We start from the raw sequence: 20,199 nt of genomic DNA on the forward strand, positions 1-20,199 counted from the left end.
AAATCCACGCAGACGAAGTCGCGGGCATCCTCTAGTAATTAAATATAGGTTGCTTGGAAGAGATCACTTTAGTGATAAGGTCGCCCTTTGTTTTTTAAGTGTATCCTGTATTCTTACTCTCTGTAATTTTGTTAACAACAAAGTTGTTTAATTAAAACAAATAAATAAAAATAAGACTTTTAGTGGGCGAAAGATTCGAGATTGTAGATCTTATGACGTCAACTAGTTAGTTCGTTGTGAGTACTGCATCGTAGCGTACCTAGTGATAGCTGTAGAATCCATCGATTTCAGGAATCTTTTACCTACCTATATTGCTTAAGAGTTCCAGTAGGTACACCGTACAGTAGCCGGCAGGAAATATTGTACATCGACCTTTAGAAGGAGATTTTGATCTGTCACTCACATCGAAAGAATTTCTAAGTACTACTTCGTAGTACAAGGTGTATTCCTATGTCAATGCTCACATCTCATGTCTCATACCTATGTGACGTTAGTTGATCTCAACTCTCAACGACAGAGAGCGCTCAACGAAACCGCAATCTCTTTCTAAAGGTCGACCGTCGATTTAACTTGTCCCATACCCCGATAGACTTCAGACCACAGGGTACTTTTTATATCTTCAGTCTGAGACTGCAACTTGGTAGTCATCGAGCATGCATGCTAGGTTTGATGACTGTAGAGATTATATGATGGCGATGTTGCAGATTGCTGGCGAGTAAAGATGTGACCATTGATGTCTCTTAGCTAAGTCAATCTTAGGTGCATAGCTCAAAGTTTATCAGACAAGAGGTCATTTTCAGTAGGTATTGAAAATGCGAGTGACGTCCGTAGATAAAGTATGATGTAAAAAGACGTCATCACAGAGTACATTATGACGTCATATTCTCGGTGGTGCCTTAGTATGGATAAACCATTAAGGTACCGTTTAAAACTACTATCGATTTTATGGAATAAATTAAAAAAACACTATAGTTTGTTGTGTAAATCTTTATTAGTGCAAAATAAATAAAAGTATAAAATGTAATATGTAGCATTATAAAAACTGTAATATTACGAACAAATTAGTAATCACAAAAAAGTTGTGAAAATTACTTGATCCTCTTATACATAAGTATTGATAATATAAAATGTCAAAAAAATGTTTGTTCCTCCAGGGGTGTTACGGATATTCACAATTCACATCCGCATCCGCAAATGCGAAACATCCGCATTAATTCAGATATCCACATCCGCATCAATTAATGCGGAGCTTTGACGGAGATTCATATTTGCAACAAGTCACGACCTGCAAAGAAAGTGGGCGGGGGCAAAGAGGCGCGTGCCTCGCGCCACTTTGCCCCCTGTACCTACTTGCTAGTTTATATATTCGTTCACTAACTGACCAATCAAAATCTGTACAATGGTACCCAACGCGGGGGTGTTACGGATATTCTCGTCCGCATCCGCAAATGCAGAACATTCGCATTAATTCAGAAATCTACATCCGCGGATGTCAAAATATTGGCATCCGTAACAGCCCCGGGTTTCTATAACCATGCTAAACAACTTATAAGCTCTTATACTTTATTTTTTAACACGACTGTGGTCTGTGACACACAGACAGACAAACTGGACGGAATTATAAGGGTTTTACAATAGAACCCTAAAAAAGAACACGGATTAAAAGTAATTTCCGAGATTGCCTGTTAACTGAAGCGGAGCGGAGCGGAAACGTGTTTAATAGACCAATAAGGTTACTGTTAGATAACGTGATCATTTTATTACGTCATCTCTTAATAATCTGATTGGTCGAAAATACGTTTCCATTCAGCTTCGCCCCGATCCGTTCAAAGGAAACGCACTCGCATTGGTTTACTGAATACATCTCAGACCCGCTCCGCTTCAGTGGACAAGCACTCTATACTGGTATAGTACTAAGTATTCGAGTATTGGTCCCTTATTTACTGGCGACACCAGAATGGACCGCAGCAAATGGATCAAAATCCAATTTTACAAGTTCCATCGATTTTTCCCACAGTTTCTTCGCGTATTCATCATTGAGAGCCTTTCTGTCAGGATTTTTTACGACGCAATCGCTGAAATACAAAAAAACTTTACTAATATAGGGATTGGAAAATAATGGTTATTACGATTATGGAAGAAAATGAGTAGGTACCTATAGTATAATCCAGTTTCGTTTGCGCATTTTTCATCCACAGCGCAATAAATGGTTGTTTGCGAGCCAAGTTCTGGCGATTTAAAGAATGGGTAGAAGAGAGTACCAATAATTCTTCTAGCACCTTTGAATAGCACCTCATCCATATGCCGTCCAAGCTCTGTCCTTATAACACCGGGGTGCAAACTGTATGTATTTACACCTTCTATATTGTGGGCCTAAAAAGTTAAAAACCTAATAGGTAAGTACGTAATATTACGTGTTAATGTGTTCCGTACCAAGGAAAAACGGAACGCTTATAGGATCACTTTGTTGTTTTTTCTGTCTGTCAAGAAACCTATAGGGTACTTCCCCATAAGGTCATATATTTAGATTTATAATGTAGTATTGAAAATGTGAGTGAATGATTTATATTAAGTATTATACATACTTATACTTATAGATATCAAATATTCCGAAATGTATATTTTGGAAAGTCCTATAAATAATTAAATTTGTTCTTTCATATTACATAATTATGGGCTGACCTCATGGGTCAGATCTTGCACTTTTGTGAAAATTTATAATTTTGCTTCTTAAAATTTATAATTTTAACAATTTTTGTAAGTATGTTTATGTTAGTTTGTACTCGTAGTTTAATTAGTGTAATTGGCTTTATGGCCGTTCTAATTAAATAATAAATAAATAATAATAATTAACAAATTATAATAATAAAATTATTATTATTCTTAATAGCTGGGTCCACACTACGTGCGGCAACCATTACGAGACTACTTTGCGCGGGCGCGATAGCACGGCCATCATTGTAATCAAGTGCGCTGACCGCACACGGATCCCTTGGTTGTGGCGTGTCTTATCGCACTGTTGCGTAAATCAGTCTTGCGTGGCTGGCGCGCTTGGTGCAGAACCCGCTATTTACGTGTTTATAGTATAGCAATGATTTATAAAATACTGGTTTTTCAAAATACTAGCTCTTCTTATCGCTTGCACTGTAACACATAAGTTGATACTATACAAATACCAGACAAGAAAGGTATAGGATATTCTGTGCTATAGCCATAGGCAGTGGCGTGCAGGTCATAGAGGCATAAATGCACTGCTTACCCAAGTTGTAATAGCTCAATGCAAATTTTACATTATGACCTGCCAGTAAACAGGTTCCTACCTAACTAATGCCTACCCTGGCTTCAAACCCTGTGCACGCCACTGGCCATAGGGTACTTCCCGTTGACGTAGAATCATGCGGACGCGTCGCGGTTGTGACCGCGACGAGTGCGCGAGCTGACTCCCTTGAAAAAGGACCCCGGATGGGTTCGAAACTAGTCGGGCTAACGTCGACTTAACACGTGAGTAAGGCCGAGACAGATATTATATTTATGAGGGTACCCTTCCTTCGTGTGCAAGTCCATCTCGCACTTGACACGTTTTTGTATTTCCAGCTCATTTAGTTGGAAGCTTACCTTAAGCTTAGCTGCTAGCTCTCTCGAAAACAGAACATTTGCTAGTTTGCTCTGTGAGTATGCTTCTGCTGAGTTATAACGTCTTGTCTCATAATTCAAATCATCAAAGTTTATATCATACCCTGAAAAACAATTATTATTTAGCTAAGCCCTTATCACCTAAGGACTAAGGTCACCAGTTGTAATCACAGGGCAAGCTTAATTTAATAAATAAATATTTAGAGCCTCAATAGCTCAACGGTTAAAGGAGTGGACTGAAAACCGAAAGGTCACCGGTTTAAATCCCACCTGTTGTACTATTGTTGTACCTTCTAGCACAATATTTACACTTAATTGGAGTGGAAAAATGAATAAATGAATGAAATTAGTCAGCAATTAACTTGGCTAATATTCTTTTAAAATAAAAAAAAGATCAAATTTGCCACCACCTTTAGGTGCCAGTATACAAAATATCATGTTCTATATTAAAACTGTTGGTATAACGCCTTGCATCATCATTAATCATACACATTACTAGGGTTTTGATCCCTTCCAAGATCAATGATTCCTACTATACTCTGATTTTTAATTCGGTGGAATTCTGACGTTGTCATTTTTATACATCAGGGGAGTTATTTGTATGAAAAACAGTGTGACCACCACCTGAAGTTTGATTTTACCCCAAATTACATTAAACCCCTATCAATATAAAAAGCCCAAGACATAACTTCGCATTAAAATAGGGTGCGATCTTGCAAAGCAATGGGATCGGTTGATTAGAGGATGTAATCTTGACTTATGTTGAACATTTCTAAGTTTGTTTTTAGTTCCTTTTAATTTTAATCATCTTGATGTGCCTAAAAGTACACGCTCAGTCATGATTCAGGATTTTATGAAGAAATTCTTTCACAAAAACCTTGTTCTTTACGAAAACAACAAAAAATCGGCCAAATCAGTTGATTTGTTCTCAAGTGATGATCTTACATACATGCGGCAATTGATTTATGTACTTAAATTTACCTATGTACAATATTTAAAGTTTTCTTCTTTGTGGGAATTGTTTTATCTCTGGTAACATTAAGAAACGTCAGAATTCCACGGAATAAAAAATCAGCCTATAAATAATAAGGATATATTTAAAGCAAGAGTGAATAAGTACTTTCAAGGCAAACACATCCCATTTTTGGCCACATTATCACTTCCTATCAAGTGAATAAAAAATTGATTTAAAATACGAAATTAAGAATTACTCATTGAAATCATTCACCATGTTGCCCTTAAAAATGTTATCAAGCTGGGTAATAGGGGATACATACTAGTATGAGCTGCTGAAGACACAGTAACAATCCTTGCCGGAGTACTGTTCCTTATGCAAGGCAATAACAGCATCGTCAGAAGGAAGTGAGCCAAGTGGTTAGTGCCGAACTGTGTCTCAAAGCCATCCTCTGTGACCCCCTTCGGGCACATCATTACACCTGCGTTATTCACAAGTATATTCACATAAGGTTCTGTATCTAAGATTTTCTTGGAAAATTCTCGAACAGATTTCAGGGAGGATAAGTCACATTTTTCTACCACCAGATCACCCTTTTCTGGTAAATCTTTGCAGGTCTGTTCTATATCATTCTTCGCTGCTTCTGCTTTGTCTATGTTTCTACACGCCATTATTACTTTAGCACCTAAAATAATAATATACATTTAACCAACTCTTTATTTGTAAAATTTTGTGTAAAAAAATACTTACCCTAGCATGTGGGGTATCATTGTTTAGAGCTCATTGAGTAGAGTGTGAATATTTTTTAAATCTTGAAATCTGGAAATGGGGGGCAGTGAAAGTTGTCAGTTTTAGACAGATTGTGTGACGGAGGGCTATCTCAAAAACTAAACTAGTTAGGAATATAAAATTCTGGTATATTATGTACCATATTCCTGTATTAACAAATACTGAAAACGATGATTTATAAAAATATAGTTTGTAAGTTGTGACCAAAAAAAAATCATCATTTTTAGGGTTTTTTTTCGGTTTATGGCAATGTTCTAGCTCGGGAAAGAAATATTTCATAAACCCAAAATATGATGTTATAATTGTGTACGGAACCCTAAAAGAGCGACTCCCGTCTCGCACTTGACCAGTTTTTTAATTATTTTTTTAATGCTAACAGCAAAGTTCACCTTTACTAAATTAGTTAGTGCACCAGAGGTACCTATTCAATTGAATTTGGAATTAGAAAGTATAAAGAGTTAGGAAAATATTCGCGACTTCGTCTGCGTGAAAAAGATAAAAGTATTCTGTCCGCCCGCGTCCCCAAGATGCCAAGCTATCTAATTGCTAAACGCGGAAATAAGTTCAATGGTTTAGGCGTGAAAAGGTTACAAGTCGACCGATAGCTAGTGTGGATTGTGTGAGTTACAAGTTACAAACACTAGCACAGAACACTATTACTTACCTCTTTTATAAAAATCGAGTACAGTTTCTTTTCCTATCCCTGTATTGCATCCTGTTACAATAGCGGTTTTTCCTACCAATTTAATATTACTGTAACAACGTCCACTGAATAAAGGCATGATTAAAAATTATATTCTCGAAATATTCACTAAAGAAAATCACTTTTAAAAAGTTTCAACTTTCAAGAGAATATAAAAATATTAAGTACGAATTCGGAATTTAAAATGTTTTGCTATGGTTTTGCTGTTTTGCGTAGTCCTTATTTACAAAGTAGGTATAGGTACTCTGTGGAGTGGTTCAAAAAGATCAAGGTCATGTAGACTCGCATTTTAGACACCTGTCAAACCGGTTGCAATAGTGACGTCCTCGGTTAAGTAAGTATCGAATTTATTATTTATTGTTTAGCATCGATTTCAAGTCGTGTGGAAAATAATAGATACAAATTCCATCCAAATTCATGAATAACTAACTACCAAATGATGTCATTGTAATCTCTCGTTAGACAGTAGTTAAAACTAGGTAGGTACTTATAACTAAGTACCTAGTTAGTTATATCCTTGATTGTAATCAAGGGCGGATCCAGGGGGGGGGTCATGGGGGTCATGACCCCCCCCCTGGGCTGCGTCCAGAACCTAGGTCGAACCACTAATTAAAATTGTTAAACATAATGTTTTTTATATAGATATGTAAGTTCCTTCAATACTTAATAAATTTAATATAATATTGTGGCTAATTCCGTTGTACACATCTCTAAACTAAACTAAAATGGCACGTCTAAATCTATTGCTATCCCTTTCATAATGTTGCTTGCAAAAAAGGATAGCACTAGATTTAGACCTGTTAATTTAGTTTAGTTTAGAGATTGTGTACAAGAGAATCGGCGCCATTTTGTATGATGGCAAAAACATTATGTTCTTGCGAACAAACGCATTCAAAATTTGAATTTTACCGCGCCACCGCTACCTTTCATCGAGATGTCACATTTCGTGTGACGTTCTTCAATAATTGAAGAACATCACACGACACTTGCCCAGGGCCCACGATTGATTAGGGCCCAGTAGTGCCAGCCAGATCACCAATTCTGGCATTTATCTATATCGTAATACAATATTGCTGACATTTATCTTTTCTTTTTTGTAAATAATGTCATAAATTTTGCGCTCGTTTCGCTCGCACGTTCTGTTCAATACGATTAAAAATCCCTTCCGAGATGCAAGCTATCACTGAGTAGTGAGTAGTACCTACCTACCTACATTTGGCCGTGAAAAAGTACCTAACAAGATGATAGACAGACAGAAAATTTCGCGCTCGCTTCGCTCGCGCTTTTGCTCTGTATTAGTTGTTGCCCGCCCGCAACCTTGTCCGCATTGATTTAGGTTTTCAAACAACCGTAGGAACTCTTTGATTTTCCTCATAAAAAGTGTATGCAGGTTTCCGGGATGAAAGCTTTCTCTGTGTAGTACCTGGTCAAAAAGATAGACCGTCAAATGGTAACAGATAAGTAGATAGACACGCTTTCGCATTTATAATATTAGTAGCTACCTTATGATTTTTTCGTAAATATATGAAAAATTTCGCGCTCGCTTTTTTACTTTATATTGGTTGATGCCCGCAACTTCGTCCACATAGATTTAGTTTTTTAAAATTTCCGTGAGAACCCTTTAATTTTCCGGGATAAAAAGCCGTTTCCGAGTGTAAACTATCTCTGAATAGTACCAAATTTTGATTTAGAATATGGACTTTAAAAAGATAACAGATAGATAGAAACATTAGCATTTATAATACGTCTAGAACGTGACTTAGCTGCTTTCTTTGCCTATTCCAAGAAAATAGTACCTACTCTGTCAAGATCATAGGGGCCCCGTTATTCTAATGTGCCCAGGGCCTCCAATAGGTTAAAGACGGCCCTGCGTGCGGGTGTGCGGGGCGTCCCCCCCCCCCAACCCCCGCTCGTCATACCCCGATTACCAACTCGACCTGTCGCAAGAGGTCGAGATGTTGTGACTTGACCACGACTATGTGACCCCCCCCTGGCACCAAAGCTGGATCCGCCCTTGATTGTAATAATGCAAATGCGTAGGGCACCTCTGTATTGCAACTTTCAATTTTCTAAATAGCTCGATATATCTACAGATAAAGTACCTACATAACGTAGCTACATAACAATTTTGGGTACCTATCACTCGTTCTAGGTAGAAACTGCGAAGTGCTAACGAACTCAAAGCAAGTCGCAAAGCTATACATGCGTAAAATACACGCACAGAATACTGAAAGATCTATGAGGTAACAAAACTATTGTTTCTTGGATAAGATTACCGTCTAAGACCTTAGTACCTACTAACTATTTATTTATGTATACCGCATAACACGCGTCTCATACAAAAGTGCTTTTTATTTAAATTATTGTGAAACATTGAATACGATAATTACAATACGACAGTCGACGTCAGTGTGCAGAGGTTGTGTGTGCTGTAGTCTGTTTGTATTTTTCTGTAATTAGTTACTGTATCAAGCAATAAATACCTAATAGGTAATTTATCACTCGCTAGACCTACACAACTTGTTCATAGCTTCTAAAGGACATTCTGTTTTAATAATTTTACTTCTCCGATTTTTGAACATTGATTTCATCGATTTATTTCCTACCTAAAATCTAAGTGGATTTTTTTATCGATAACTTTACGAAGGGTCGCACCAGGTCGCACACTCTGCTCTGAAGTGCTCACTGCTCAGTGCTCATTGCTCAGGTTCAGTGCCAATATGTTATTGGTCTGTGGTGCCAATCCGTACTTATTAGTTAGTGCATTCACAGAGTACCTCCATTGAGTGCATTTCTCATATTTTATTTATATGGTAAGTTCTCCTTCCGTTATTTGTATATATAGAGTACCTATTATAGGTCTATGATATATAGGTACCCTTTAGGTACCTACCTAATTTAAAATACCACTATGGATATTTTCAAAATAGCGTTGTTTCAGATAAAAGGCAAGAATGGATTATTTGAGTAGTTGGTGTAAAAGTACGAAGACTTTGGACGGATACACTGTGGTGATAACTGGAGGAAGTACTGGCATTGGAAAAGAAACCGCTCTTGATTTGTATAGAAGAGGTTTTAGTATGATTTTTTTTTATTGTTTTGTGAACGAAAATGATTTAAGGCTAGCGTACACTATAAAATAAAACTGCGCAATTTTATTTTATTTGTGCATTGGAGTACCTAGGTACTAAGTTATATATCAATATTTTTCTAGGCGCACGGGTTATTTTGGCGTGTCGAGATATTGCCAAGACCGAAAAGGTGAAAGAGGATATCCTCAAACAAACAAACGATGAACACAAAGGTTCCGTAGCTATCGAAAAGCTGGACCTTAGCAGTTTACAATCGGTCCGTGAATGTGCTTCGCGGATATTGGCTACCGAATCAAAGATCGACATTCTTATAAACAATGCAGGAATAATGATGGCCCCCAAAAGCACGACGGAGGATGGTTACGAGATACATATTGGGACAAACCATTTTGGTCATGCTTTATTGACGTTGCTGCTGTTACCGCGAATAATAGAGAGCGCACCGGCAAGAATAGTGACTGTGGCGTCTTTTGCGCACATTTGTAAGTACCTGATGGTCCTAATGAACGAATAAAATACGTGTCACGAAAGTTGAAAAAGTAGGCTGTTGGTGTCACGAAAAAAACTGACCATGCAACTATGCAGGGAATGATTTATTTACTGATTTATTTGGTGATACAAAACGAAGTAGGGCGTAGTGCCTATGCAACGCGATTGGTTCAACTTCAACTGGTTGTGTCACATGCGGTATGAAAGAACAGTACTACAAAGTGTTTTTGTAAGTGGTGTGACGGACGTATGGCCTTGAGCGTCTTGCGCACTTCCCCTTAAATAGTACTATATTATTTTATTTTAAATTGTCTGTTTAGTCATTTAGTATTTAATGATTGGTTTGTTCGTTACCATTTTATTTTTCAGTGTCAAATTTTGATATAGACGATGTTAATATTGAAAAGACGTTCTACCTTCCGATGAAGGCGTACAGTAGAAGTAAAGCTGCGAATATATTGTTCTCAAGAGCTCTTCATATAAAACTGAGAGTAAGTAGTAGACACAAATTAATTCGGTAATTAAAATCATATATAAATTGCAAAAGAAGATAGGTATCCCCATACATCCAAATCTTCAGAAGTTATGGCGGAAGGTCGTGGAGAAACGGCCTGATTCTACTAACTAATTTTATGTTTTCTAGTTTCATACAAGATTATTTATTATCTAGAGAAGGTAAATAATTTCACACCAGTTTTGTGTGTTCCTTCCTTTTTCCTTCAACATGGCGTTCCGAGACTTTTGTAGGTCGTTACCACTCGTTACTATGAATGGCTTTTTTTGCCTTTTTCGTTTTGCTTTGACTTTGATACTATTCCTTTCCAGGAGAATAACATACAAAATGTAAACACATACAGTTTACACCCAGGAGTAGTGGGTACTGATGTGGTGAGGCATTTAGATAAATCACTTTTTTATGGAGCGACGTGGGTAGTCAATAATGTGATAAGTTGGTTCATACGCTCGCCACGTAGCGGTGCCCAGACGACCATCTATTGTGCCATCGACGACGCTTGTGCTAATGAAAGCGGACTTTACTACGAGTGAGAATCCATTTTATTATTAGGTTATGGATAAGATCATCGTCACGCACAACAGACGGAAACGTTTAAGTGCGGAAACCAGCCCAGAGCGAAGAAAGAACATCATCGTCATGGTCAACCCATCTCTGGCTTTACTACTTACTGAGCATGAATTTCCTCTCGGAATGAGAAGGGATTGACCATAGGCCACCACTCTGGCCAAGATCCGCACTTGGCCAGAGTGGTGGCCTATGGCAGGCTTCACACACCTTTGAGAACATTATGGAGGACAGTGCAGGTTTCCTCGCGATGTTTCCCTTCACAGTTAAGGCAAGCGATAACCCCCCACCAAGAGGCGGAAGTCGTAACCACTAGGTATCACGGCTAGGTTAAGGATAACATAATTTATTTGAAAATTGATTTCCTAGATTTTCTCGCGATTTTAAACAGTCCTACTGGCACATTACCTTTTCTAAACCTTTTACAGCAAATCTGTAAATAAATCTGTAAACAAGCCTGTGTGTGTTAATCGCGCGTATTTTCAATCGCGACTAAATATTAATTGATGCACATTCAAGACGTATATAGGAAACTAGTATATGTAGGACTAGCTTTATGCTTGCGACTTCGTCCACATGGACTTCATAAATTTCAAACCCCTATTTCATCTCCTTAGGGGATGAATTTTCAAAAATCCTTTCTTAGCGGATGCCTACGTCATAATAATAATAAAATAATAATAAAATAGTCATTTATTTAGGCAACTTGAGCAAATTTAATAGCTATCTGCATGCCAAATTTCAGCCCGATCCGTCCAGTAGTTTGAGCTGTGCGTTGATAGATCAGGCAGTCAGTCACCTTTTCCTTTTCCAAAAAAAAAAAAAATCATAGTAAATTTTTTATCGCGCCGAAATATTCCACTGTGCAACCTAGCCCTTATATTAATGACCACCTACTAGCTATAATTTACGAGTAGGTGCAGTAGGTTTTTCTGTAGGTATACCTATTGACTACAAGACAAGCTAATTTAATGGGTTTTTAACGTAAATTGTAGGTTTATTATATCATTTTTATTTTATTTTAGTAACTGTGGTGTTGCTCGGACGTACTGGCAATGTAGAGACGACGCAGCAGCGCTTAAACTTTGGGATTTGACTCTTGAGAAACTTGACCTTCAAGATCCATTCAAAACCAAAGACTGAATTTTAAGTGGAATATAAATTATAAATCTTATAGAGGTACCTAATCTACGTTATAATATTCCTCTTATTTTCAAATATATTTTTTACCGCAATGTAAGTAGGTATTTTATTGTGATTTTGCTTCAACGAAATTGTCGTTTCACGAAGTGGAAACCTACAATACAATTATTCACACACCAATGAGAACATTATGGAGAACTCTCAGGCATTTTCATTTTCACCGTTAAACCAAGTGATATTTAATTAACTTAAAACACACAGTAGGTAACGAAAAGTTAAAGGTGCGTGCCCGGGATCGAACCCCCGACCTTCGATTAGGTGGACGTCCTAACCACTAGGCTATCACAGCTTCACACAGGAGGATACGCCGGCTCACTGCAGAGCACGGGTCTCCTCTCAGAGTGAGAAAGGTTTGGCCATAGTCTACCACGCTGGCCATGTGCGGATTGGTAGACTTCGCATACCTTTGAGAACATTATGGAGAACTCTCAGGCATGCAGGTGTCCTCACGATGTTTTCCTTCACCGTTAAAGCAAGTGATATTTAACTACTTAAAACGCACATAACTCTGAAAAAACACAGGATCTATACATAGCTTAATAAAAAAACAACCCTACTTTTTGTATCAAGTATATTCTTCTAACATGGTATCTTCAAGTTTTGCTGAAACTCTATGCTTGTTACGATACCTATTCGGATCGTTGCTTAATGTTTTCTTGAGCTTGAGGGAGCCAGTGGCCGGTTTCTCGCAGAAGAACATGGAAGGTACGCCGCAGCTCCAGGTGGCTAGAAGGCCACTCCTGCGGATGCCGCCGCAGCGGTCTTCTAACTTCGTGGAGTTACCGGGACATTTGAAGTCCCAGTTTATCTGGTTTGCTGGTAGTCTATCCCCTGTGGATTGCATTTTTATGGCATTCTGGAATTCATAGTCAAGATATGAACTTCTTCAGGGGACCATTCAGATGACAAAAGTTAAATATGACACATGTCGCCTGAATGGTCCCCTAAAGAAGCCCATGAACTATGAATTCCAGTGTTAAAAAGCTTCCACTACGAATTGGCACCTGCCAAATTTCATGATTCTAGGTCAACGGGAAGTACCCTGTAGGTTTCTTAGGCAGGTCTTATAGCTGGCGTTCGGGGAAAAATCCAAAAACCGTGAATTTGTGGTTACATCACACGAAAAAAACTAAATTGTGGTCATGAACTAATAATTAGTTATTTCAATTTTCTAAGTAAGATAACTACCTATATCAAGTGGGGTATCATATGAAAGGTCTTCACCTGTGCATTCTAAAACAGATTATTATTTATTTAAAAGTGGCATAGTTTTTTAATTATCCTGCAAAATGACAAAAAAATACGACTGTAGTACGGAACCCTCGTTGCACGAGCCTGACTCGCACTTGGCCGGTTTTTTACTACTAGGATAGGTGTAGGTACCTACCTACTCATAACCTGTTAGCTTTGCTAGTATTACTAGGAAGAAAGACTTAGCACGCAGAAGACTTACCGAGAACAGTCCGATAGTGGTATCGCTGAAACAAATCGCTAAATCCAAGGAAGGCGAAGTCACCAGGCGTTTTATGCTGGTCTATTTGTTTGAACCGTTCCCGGATATACTCGGCTTCTTCCCGGGTGTCCAAGATCGCGAGGTACCCGCCAGCTGAGTAACAGGTCGAATACGCCACGTGCCATGGCTGTGGCTCTGTGTGCGTTAGGTAGCATGTGGCGTTAGGGCCTAGCTTCCATCCTGAAAAAGGATTTTAGTTCTACTAAACGTGCAGTCCTCACTTATAGTGCTGGACTGAAACGTGGGCACTGATAAGGGGCTTGATCCACCAATTCAAATCGCTCAGTGAGCTATTTTAGGAGTTTGGATAAGGATAAGCTTCGAAATGAAGAGATTGGCAGCAGTACCAAGGTCATTGACATAGCCCAAACCATCAGCAAGTTGAAGTGTCATGTTTGCAATAGGGGCGATGGACGCTGGAGCCGGAGAGTTCTGGAGTGTAGGGCGCCCTCATAAAGGTGGACCGACGATATAAAGAGGGCGGCGGGGAGTGGCTGGATGAGGAAGGCTGGGGGCTGGGTATAGGGGTGCTCTTTGGGAAATCAAAGAATTCCCACGGGATTATTAATCGTTAGCATCATCTATTTAAAGAATCTCATTTTGGTGTCTAGCATGTTCCTAAGGAGTTTTCAAATTGTTTTCATGTTTTTGAGGTAATAAATTGAAATCGATTTGATACAGGCTTGCATCCCGGAGACGGCTACTTTTATCCCGAAAGTACAGAGTTCCCACGGGTATTGAAAAACCGAAACTTATGCGGACGAAGTCGCGGGCAATATCTGGTTTGAGTTTTTTTTAAACGCATGCCTGGCATCAACTAGTGGAATAGTAGAAAAGGTCTTACTTGGGTCAAAAGTATCGCAATTAGGGTGGTAGATGATTCTGGAAGCTTTAATTTTGCAAGCAAAAGGAAGATTTTCAGAACACGGATGTACGAAAAGCCTCCCATTGCGGCGCATCGCAACACATCGGCCTCCGCTATGCAGCGGCTGCGTCAGTTCCCACAGCAGTTCCAAGATCGTATCCTGCAGACTGCTCCCTGGAATCATTTAGAATACCTCTAAATAATCTATAGAAACTTGGGTGCTTATTCTTATTCTAGCTAGTGCCTTCTCTTATCGAAGGCTGGCAATCATTAAGGCTAACTGGCGCCATAATGATTTTCTTGGAAACAAGTAATGAGGTGGTTCTCCGATGGTTATTCATCATCATCAACCCATCGCCGGCTCACTACAGAGCACGGGTCTCCCCTCAGTGTGAGAAGGGTTTTGGCCATAGTCTACCACGCTGGCCATGTGCGGATTGGTAGACTTCACACACCTCTGAGAACATTATGGGGAACTCGCAGGCATGCAGGTTTCCTCACCATGTTTTCTTTCACCGTTAAAGCGTCATATTTAATTACTTAAAACGCACATAAGTAGTACCTCTGAAAAGTTAGAGGTGCGTGCCCGGGATCGAATCCCCGACCTCCGATGCCCTAACTAATAAACCTACAACTTTACGATATAACAGTTAACTAGGGCCTTACCATTAATAGTAACAAAGGTTCTTTCAGAGTACAAATCGTGTACACCCACGTAAACTCCTTCATACTTCGACAATATCGGAGTGATGAGTAGAGGTATACTATCAGCCTCGTCCAAGTTATCTGGCACGAAGAGTTCGGTACCCTCGGCCTCGCAGCGTATACGAGACTGATGCCAGTTCACCGCCTCAGTATGCAGCTTGTAGAACGCGTCGAAAGCCTTCTCGTAACGGTAGTCGTCGCGGTACTTGGGGCGTTGCGACTCTGTTCATGTTCATGTTCATGAGTTCATGGAAGTTCACTATCATATTTTATTTATTTTCACTGAATGGAATCATAGATTATTTGCATATTCTATCTACCTTCAGACTATAGTAAGACTCTCTGTTAAGAATTGGTATGTGGAGTTTTTTCAAATTGTGCTAGTAGTTATTTTAGACCTCAATGGTTGGGAAGACTGAAAAGTAGATGGTCGCCGATTCATAATTTACGAAATAAGTGGAAGGAAAATTAGCGAATGATTAAAATTGGTGTCAATCCCATCTTTGTTGTTCCTACCTACATATTCTTCCTTTAGATACGAACTCGCCCAATGCCAAAGGTCACTGATAGGGTCACTGGTATCTCTTATATACATATAGGTGGGTGCTTCCCTGTCCATTTTTTGTGTTTTAGGGTTCCATAATTTAAGGAAGGCCAGCCTCACTCTATTACTAAACCTCCACTGCCCAATGCCCATCCGCTTGTCTGTCAGTCAGCTTGGACTGTATCTAATGAACCGTAACAGGTAGATTTTTTCTTTATAACCGCCGACCTTTCGGAATTCATTCCGCTCCTTAACCGTTGAGCTATTAAGGCTATAAGTTTTTGAAAATTTCAGGGTGTATCGCCGCTATAACAGCGAACAATACAATTTCACTCACCGATAAATGCGATTATAAATAAAATAACAACTATACGAAGTTTGATATAGAGAACCTGTTTCATTATTATCAATCATCGCATCGCTGTTCATATATTGTTTTGTAAGCACACAACCGATATCTCAGACAAACTTATTCAGTTTTATCAACTGAAGGAATTTATTTCAAACACCGGAAAATTATTATGGCTTCGTGACAGGCAAAAACATAAAACACGTTTTTAATCTCAGAGAAATTATATTTCCGTTTAAAAATCTACTCAATATACCTATGTCGTAAATAAACTCCGGTAGATAGTAAAAGTTTGTTTCTATATACATTTTCATTAAGATAGATATTTTACATGAATTCGATTTATTATGTTTGAAGTGTCTATTAATTTTTTTAACTGTGATAGAATAACGTGATTGAAGAAAATATTCATAGAAATCTTATCACACAATATATAATATATTATGTATAATATCATGATCACAATTTCATTGAGTACAAAATACTAATTTGTGAAGACACTTAGTTAAATGCTGCATTATATTATAAAGCTTCTACTTAATTTATGCTACATAATACTTCAATAAAAACCGTATATACAAACTGCATCTCAAGTTTAAATTAAAATTAAAAACAAACAACAAAATATAATAATCAGGTATAACAGTAACGGTGACTAGGGATACAAAATTTTCCTAAAAACTTCATATGAAGCATTAATTATACCCCAACTTAAGAATGCTCGAGATATATTGAGTAATGCTCCGTGATAGAAATTTGTAAACTTGGATCCTCGTTTTCTAAGAATATAGTTGAATTCGTAAACTAGTGTTCGGTGAGGACCTCCGAGTTCACACTGCATGGCAATTTTTATAACATTCAAGGGATAAAACAATGTGCTCAAGAAAGCACCTATCGAAGCACCCGCGATAAAATTCTGAATGCTTTCATATACCAAATTTTCTTGCTTAGGTAGTCTTAAACGCACTTCATCTCTTATGATAAAGAACATGGCATTTGAAGGACCATTCCTCAAGAGAATAGGCACAAGTCCTCTGTAAAACTCTTTAATTCCATAGTATCTAGCAATGTGACTTGAGGCATGTGCTGTGTTTTTGAACTGATTGTGATATTTGGGGTGTATCAGCAAAGTTTGCAGTCTTTCAAATGGCATCAAAGTTGCTTCAACGCAGCCTGCGACTACTCCCGCGACTGTCTTAGCAAAATAGGGGTTAACTTTGTACTCTAAGAGAGGCTGTAGGCATTCATCGTACACTCCGAACATTAGGGACATTGACATGGATCTCTGTAGTAAAGGCGGAAGCATACCACGGTACAGGTATCCCATACCTTCTTTCTGTAATTGGTGCAATGCAAATGTTGCTTCCACTCCATGCATCATCTGAAATTAAAAGAAAAGCAAACTAGGAGTAAAAAAAAATTGTTTGACTAGTATGATTCAGTTTACCAGCTCTTCATTTGCTTTTTTCCATGCGTGTCTGTTTCTTAATTTTTATGCTTTAATAACTTAACCAATCTTGAGTCTTGAGAAATCTCAATGAAATTTTGTAGAGCTAGCATGCATTCTGGATGAACATTGAGCATACATAGAATACTTTTGTCTTGAGAAACCAAATGAAAATAGTAGGGATAGTAAATAATATAACTTTGTTTAGCCAATACATATTGCTTTGCCTACAATACTAAAATGCTGGGTCTAGGAACTAAAGATTTCTACCACACTATTTGCAACTCTTTAATCTACTTTGTAGTCTGTTTGTCAGGGATAGCATAACTGACATTGGACTGAGAATGCCACAAAGCACGAAAGCAAAGCCACTGACATCATCTACGCGATGTTCACGAGGCGCGAGTTTAGACAGGCTTAACTCCCATCAAAATATTTTAAGAAATTCCACCCCAGTGATGTTGAAGTTCCACGGTACTGAGATGCTGACCTAGCATCAGAAAGCGCATGGCAGACCCCCTATCAGGTGGACAGACAACATCAAAAGTTGCATGGTGCCATAGGATAAAGGAGATGCAGAACCACAGCATATAGAAATCCCTTTAAGGCTCATATCCAGCAGTGGTGATGATGATGATGTTGGAGTCCTAGGGTGCCAGAATGGTGACAAAGTACTGGAAAGTTAGAGTGGGCAGACCCCCCATTTACGTGGACAGGGGACATCAAAAATTGCAGGGTATTGCAAGATCCAAGCAGTGCATGACTGAGGCCTACAAGAGGTGTATGTCCAGCAGTGGGGATCCATTGGTTGATCACAATGTCAGCGAAGCCAAAGCAGGTTGGCTAGTTGTCTATTATATAAAACCACTTATGTAATGTATGAGTATGCCCGCAGCTATATCTGCATGTATTTAAGTTTTCTTTAAATTCCGTGGGAACTCTTTGATTTTCCGAGATACAAAAGTAGCCTACATCCTGCCCCGGGTTGTAAGCTAACTCTGATTACCAAAGTGCATCAAAATCTGTTAAACTATTGGGCCGTGAAAAGCTAGTGGACAGGCACACTGACACACACTTTTACATTTATGGTATTATAGTACCTATGGTTATTAAAAGTTTTACCTGTCTAAATATAAGCTTGTTCAATGGGTAGCTGATGAGTATGTTGCAGAAAGCTGCGCCGCCGCCACACGCAAACTCCTTCCAGTGTGGCTGCAGACTCTTGACGCTCACTGGCACAGACATACTGCCCTCATTCAGTGCAGCGCAACTCCTCTCCAACAACTGAGGTTTGGACATCCTCCGCTCACCACATGGCATCACTTATTTACCCATCATCTGTAAAACACAATTAATAAGATGTATAAGTAAATAGTAATTAATCTCTATGTCATGCAATCCTTTACTGCAGAAAGAATTGTGAAAAGGATTACACTCCCTTTAAACCCTCTCAGTGGTTTAGTATGTACATATAAGATTTAAAACCAAATTGGCACCATTCCTAGTTCACAAATAGTGATGTTCTAAGTGGTAAATTAATGCACTTTGACCTGATATTTAATCCCATTGATTTTTGTGTTTGATGCACTTGTGCAAATATTTTATGAATCAGCTGTTTACGATGTTGGGATTGGATTCTAAAACAATGACCTAGTTTTGCCTGGTTAAAAGACAGTGTCCAAACAGTTTTGTAATAGTGAAATGGTTAATCCCGCTCGGCCTTAAGCACAAGGGAGCCTTAATAATAATATGTATTACAACTTACAAGGCCATTTCAATAATTCTGTTCTAAGAAACCCCAAACATCAACTTCATAATTTTATAAAAAAACTATATAAATCTACCTAAAAGTGACATTTTGATACTGAAATTTACGCGAAATGTATTATTTTTGTAACGTACCTTTCCATGAGTATTACGTGTAGCGTGAAACTTGTAAATCTTCATCATGCTATTCTCATGGCACACATTTAGCGTGAATAGATTCAAAGTTCAAACTTTATAGGAAATCCTTAATCAACATAATTCCCGAGCTTGAAATATTGTATTTTTAATATTTTTTATTTTGACTTTATATCTATATAAACTTTATTGAAGGATTTGCCTAACAAATTATTTTTTACGAATTCGCAGTCGCAAATTATTGCAAGTGCAAAAGTCAAAAGTGGTGCAAAATACCAAAATGTCATATTGACAGTGACTTGATGCGTTTTGAAATGTGACATCAATGAACGTTTAGAAAATTATTTGGATCTATCGATTTCAAGATTGATTTGGATCTTGTTAGGATTTGTCATGGAGAAAGGCTCTCTTGGCACTTGAATGACATAGACATGGGGGCGCTGTTGGAGAGCAAAGCTTGGGCTTGGAATACTCAAACAAGAACAAAGGGGTCACTTGACGGCAACGTTAGTTCCGATTTTCGCCGCGCGCCAAGATAGCCTTGTCACACTGTACGGCTGCAAGCATTAGCAACACCACAGAATACTTTAACTGTATACATAGTGTTTGGCGGTGGTTTGGTTTGCAGGGCAAATCGGATCGAACGATAGTGTTGGCAAGTTGGCAAGCAAAACACGCCTTTCCGTATGTAAAAAGTACTCTGTGCACGTCATCCACACACTTGCCAATGCCAGTGCTTGTTGTTTGCACACCGCAAGGACCACAAGCATGAAATACCGCCATCAAATTGCCAAAGCATAGGGATATGCCAAAGTCAATCGTCACAGTGTGGTCCACTCTGTGTCATTTATTCATTTATAAAATGTGATGACTTGTGCACTTGTGAGTAAATGTGTAGGCATAGATTATCTACTATCATAGATTATCTG

At 38.5% G+C, this 20,199-nt stretch overlaps 3 protein-coding genes across 5 annotated transcripts; 1 reads left to right on the forward strand and 2 right to left on the reverse strand.

The window, feature by feature from the left end:
• Positions 1-972: 972 nt before the first annotated feature.
• Positions 973-6,347, reverse strand: LOC117997257 (retinol dehydrogenase 13-like). The gene is made up of 5 exons (XM_034985503.2): positions 6,042-6,347; positions 4,911-5,273; positions 3,616-3,737; positions 2,156-2,373; positions 973-2,075 (listed from the first exon to the last, which is right to left on the reverse strand). The coding sequence occupies exons 1-5, from the start codon at positions 6,157-6,159 to the stop codon at positions 1,937-1,939; spliced, it is 960 nt and encodes a 319-aa protein (XP_034841394.1). The 5' UTR covers positions 6,160-6,347; the 3' UTR covers positions 973-1,936.
• Positions 6,348-8,304: 1,957 nt separating this feature from the next.
• Positions 8,305-11,982, forward strand: LOC117997258 (retinol dehydrogenase 11-like). 2 transcript variants are annotated; one of them, XM_069509811.1, is made up of 6 exons: positions 8,305-8,323; positions 9,022-9,152; positions 9,295-9,654; positions 10,031-10,152; positions 10,487-10,704; positions 11,768-11,982. In XM_069509811.1, exons 2-6 carry the CDS (start codon positions 9,035-9,037, stop codon positions 11,883-11,885), a joined length of 936 nt encoding a protein of 311 aa, XP_069365912.1. In that variant the 5' UTR covers positions 8,305-8,323; positions 9,022-9,034; the 3' UTR covers positions 11,886-11,982. The 2 variants fall into 2 exon arrangements, with proteins under 2 accessions (XP_069365912.1, XP_069365911.1); XM_069509810.1 differs by lacking the exon at positions 8,305-8,323 and adding an exon at positions 8,817-8,893.
• A 519-nt stretch (positions 11,983-12,501) lies between these two features.
• LOC117997276 (uncharacterized) lies at positions 12,502-19,553 on the reverse strand. Of its 2 annotated transcripts, XM_034985529.2 has the most exons (7): positions 19,271-19,553; positions 18,491-18,706; positions 16,633-17,302; positions 14,990-15,250; positions 14,303-14,497; positions 13,399-13,638; positions 12,502-12,776 (listed from the first exon to the last, which is right to left on the reverse strand). In XM_034985529.2, exons 2-7 carry the CDS (start codon positions 18,686-18,688, stop codon positions 12,511-12,513), a joined length of 1,830 nt encoding a protein of 609 aa, XP_034841420.1. In that variant the 5' UTR covers positions 18,689-18,706; positions 19,271-19,553; the 3' UTR covers positions 12,502-12,510. The 2 variants fall into 2 exon arrangements, with proteins under 2 accessions (XP_034841420.1, XP_069365905.1); XM_069509804.1 differs by lacking the exons at positions 16,633-17,302; positions 18,491-18,706; positions 19,271-19,553 and adding an exon at positions 15,910-16,581.
• Positions 19,554-20,199: the final 646 nt, after the last annotated feature.

The sequence above is a fragment of the Maniola hyperantus genome, chromosome 4 (genome assembly GCF_902806685.2).
Source record: "Maniola hyperantus chromosome 4, iAphHyp1.2, whole genome shotgun sequence".
Classification (NCBI taxonomy): domain Eukaryota; kingdom Metazoa; phylum Arthropoda; class Insecta; order Lepidoptera; family Nymphalidae; genus Maniola; species Maniola hyperantus.

Bases quoted from the DNA above. Each gene is read 5' to 3' on its own strand.
- LOC117997276 (XM_034985529.2), bottom strand. From the start codon at position 18,688: ATGCCATGTGGTGAGCGGAGGATGTCCAAACCTCAGTTGTTGGAGAGG. The intron at 17,303-18,490 runs GTAAAACTTTTA...TTTTAATTTCAG, and splicing joins ACAAGCTTATATTTAGACAG to ATGATGCATGGAGTGGAAGC. The intron at 15,251-16,632 runs GTTGGGGTATAA...GAACATGAACAG, and splicing joins TATATCTCGAGCATTCTTAA to AGTCGCAACGCCCCAAGTAC.
- LOC117997257 (XM_034985503.2), bottom strand. From the start codon at position 6,159: ATGCCTTTATTCAGTGGACGTTGTTACAGTAATATTAAATTGGTAGGA. The intron at 5,274-6,041 runs GTAAGTAATAGT...TTATTATTTTAG, and splicing joins ACTCGATTTTTATAAAAGAG to GTGCTAAAGTAATAATGGCG. The intron at 3,738-4,910 runs GTATGTATCCCC...ATTGTTTTTCAG, and splicing joins GTCTTCAGCAGCTCATACTA to GGTATGATATAAACTTTGAT.
- LOC117997258 (XM_069509811.1), top strand. From the start codon at position 9,035: ATGGATTATTTGAGTAGTTGGTGTAAAAGTACGAAGACTTTGGACGGA. The intron at 10,153-10,486 runs GTAAGTAGTAGA...ATTCCTTTCCAG, and splicing joins CTCTTCATATAAAACTGAGA to GAGAATAACATACAAAATGT. The intron at 10,705-11,767 runs GTGAGAATCCAT...ATTTTATTTTAG, and splicing joins GAAAGCGGACTTTACTACGA to TAACTGTGGTGTTGCTCGGA.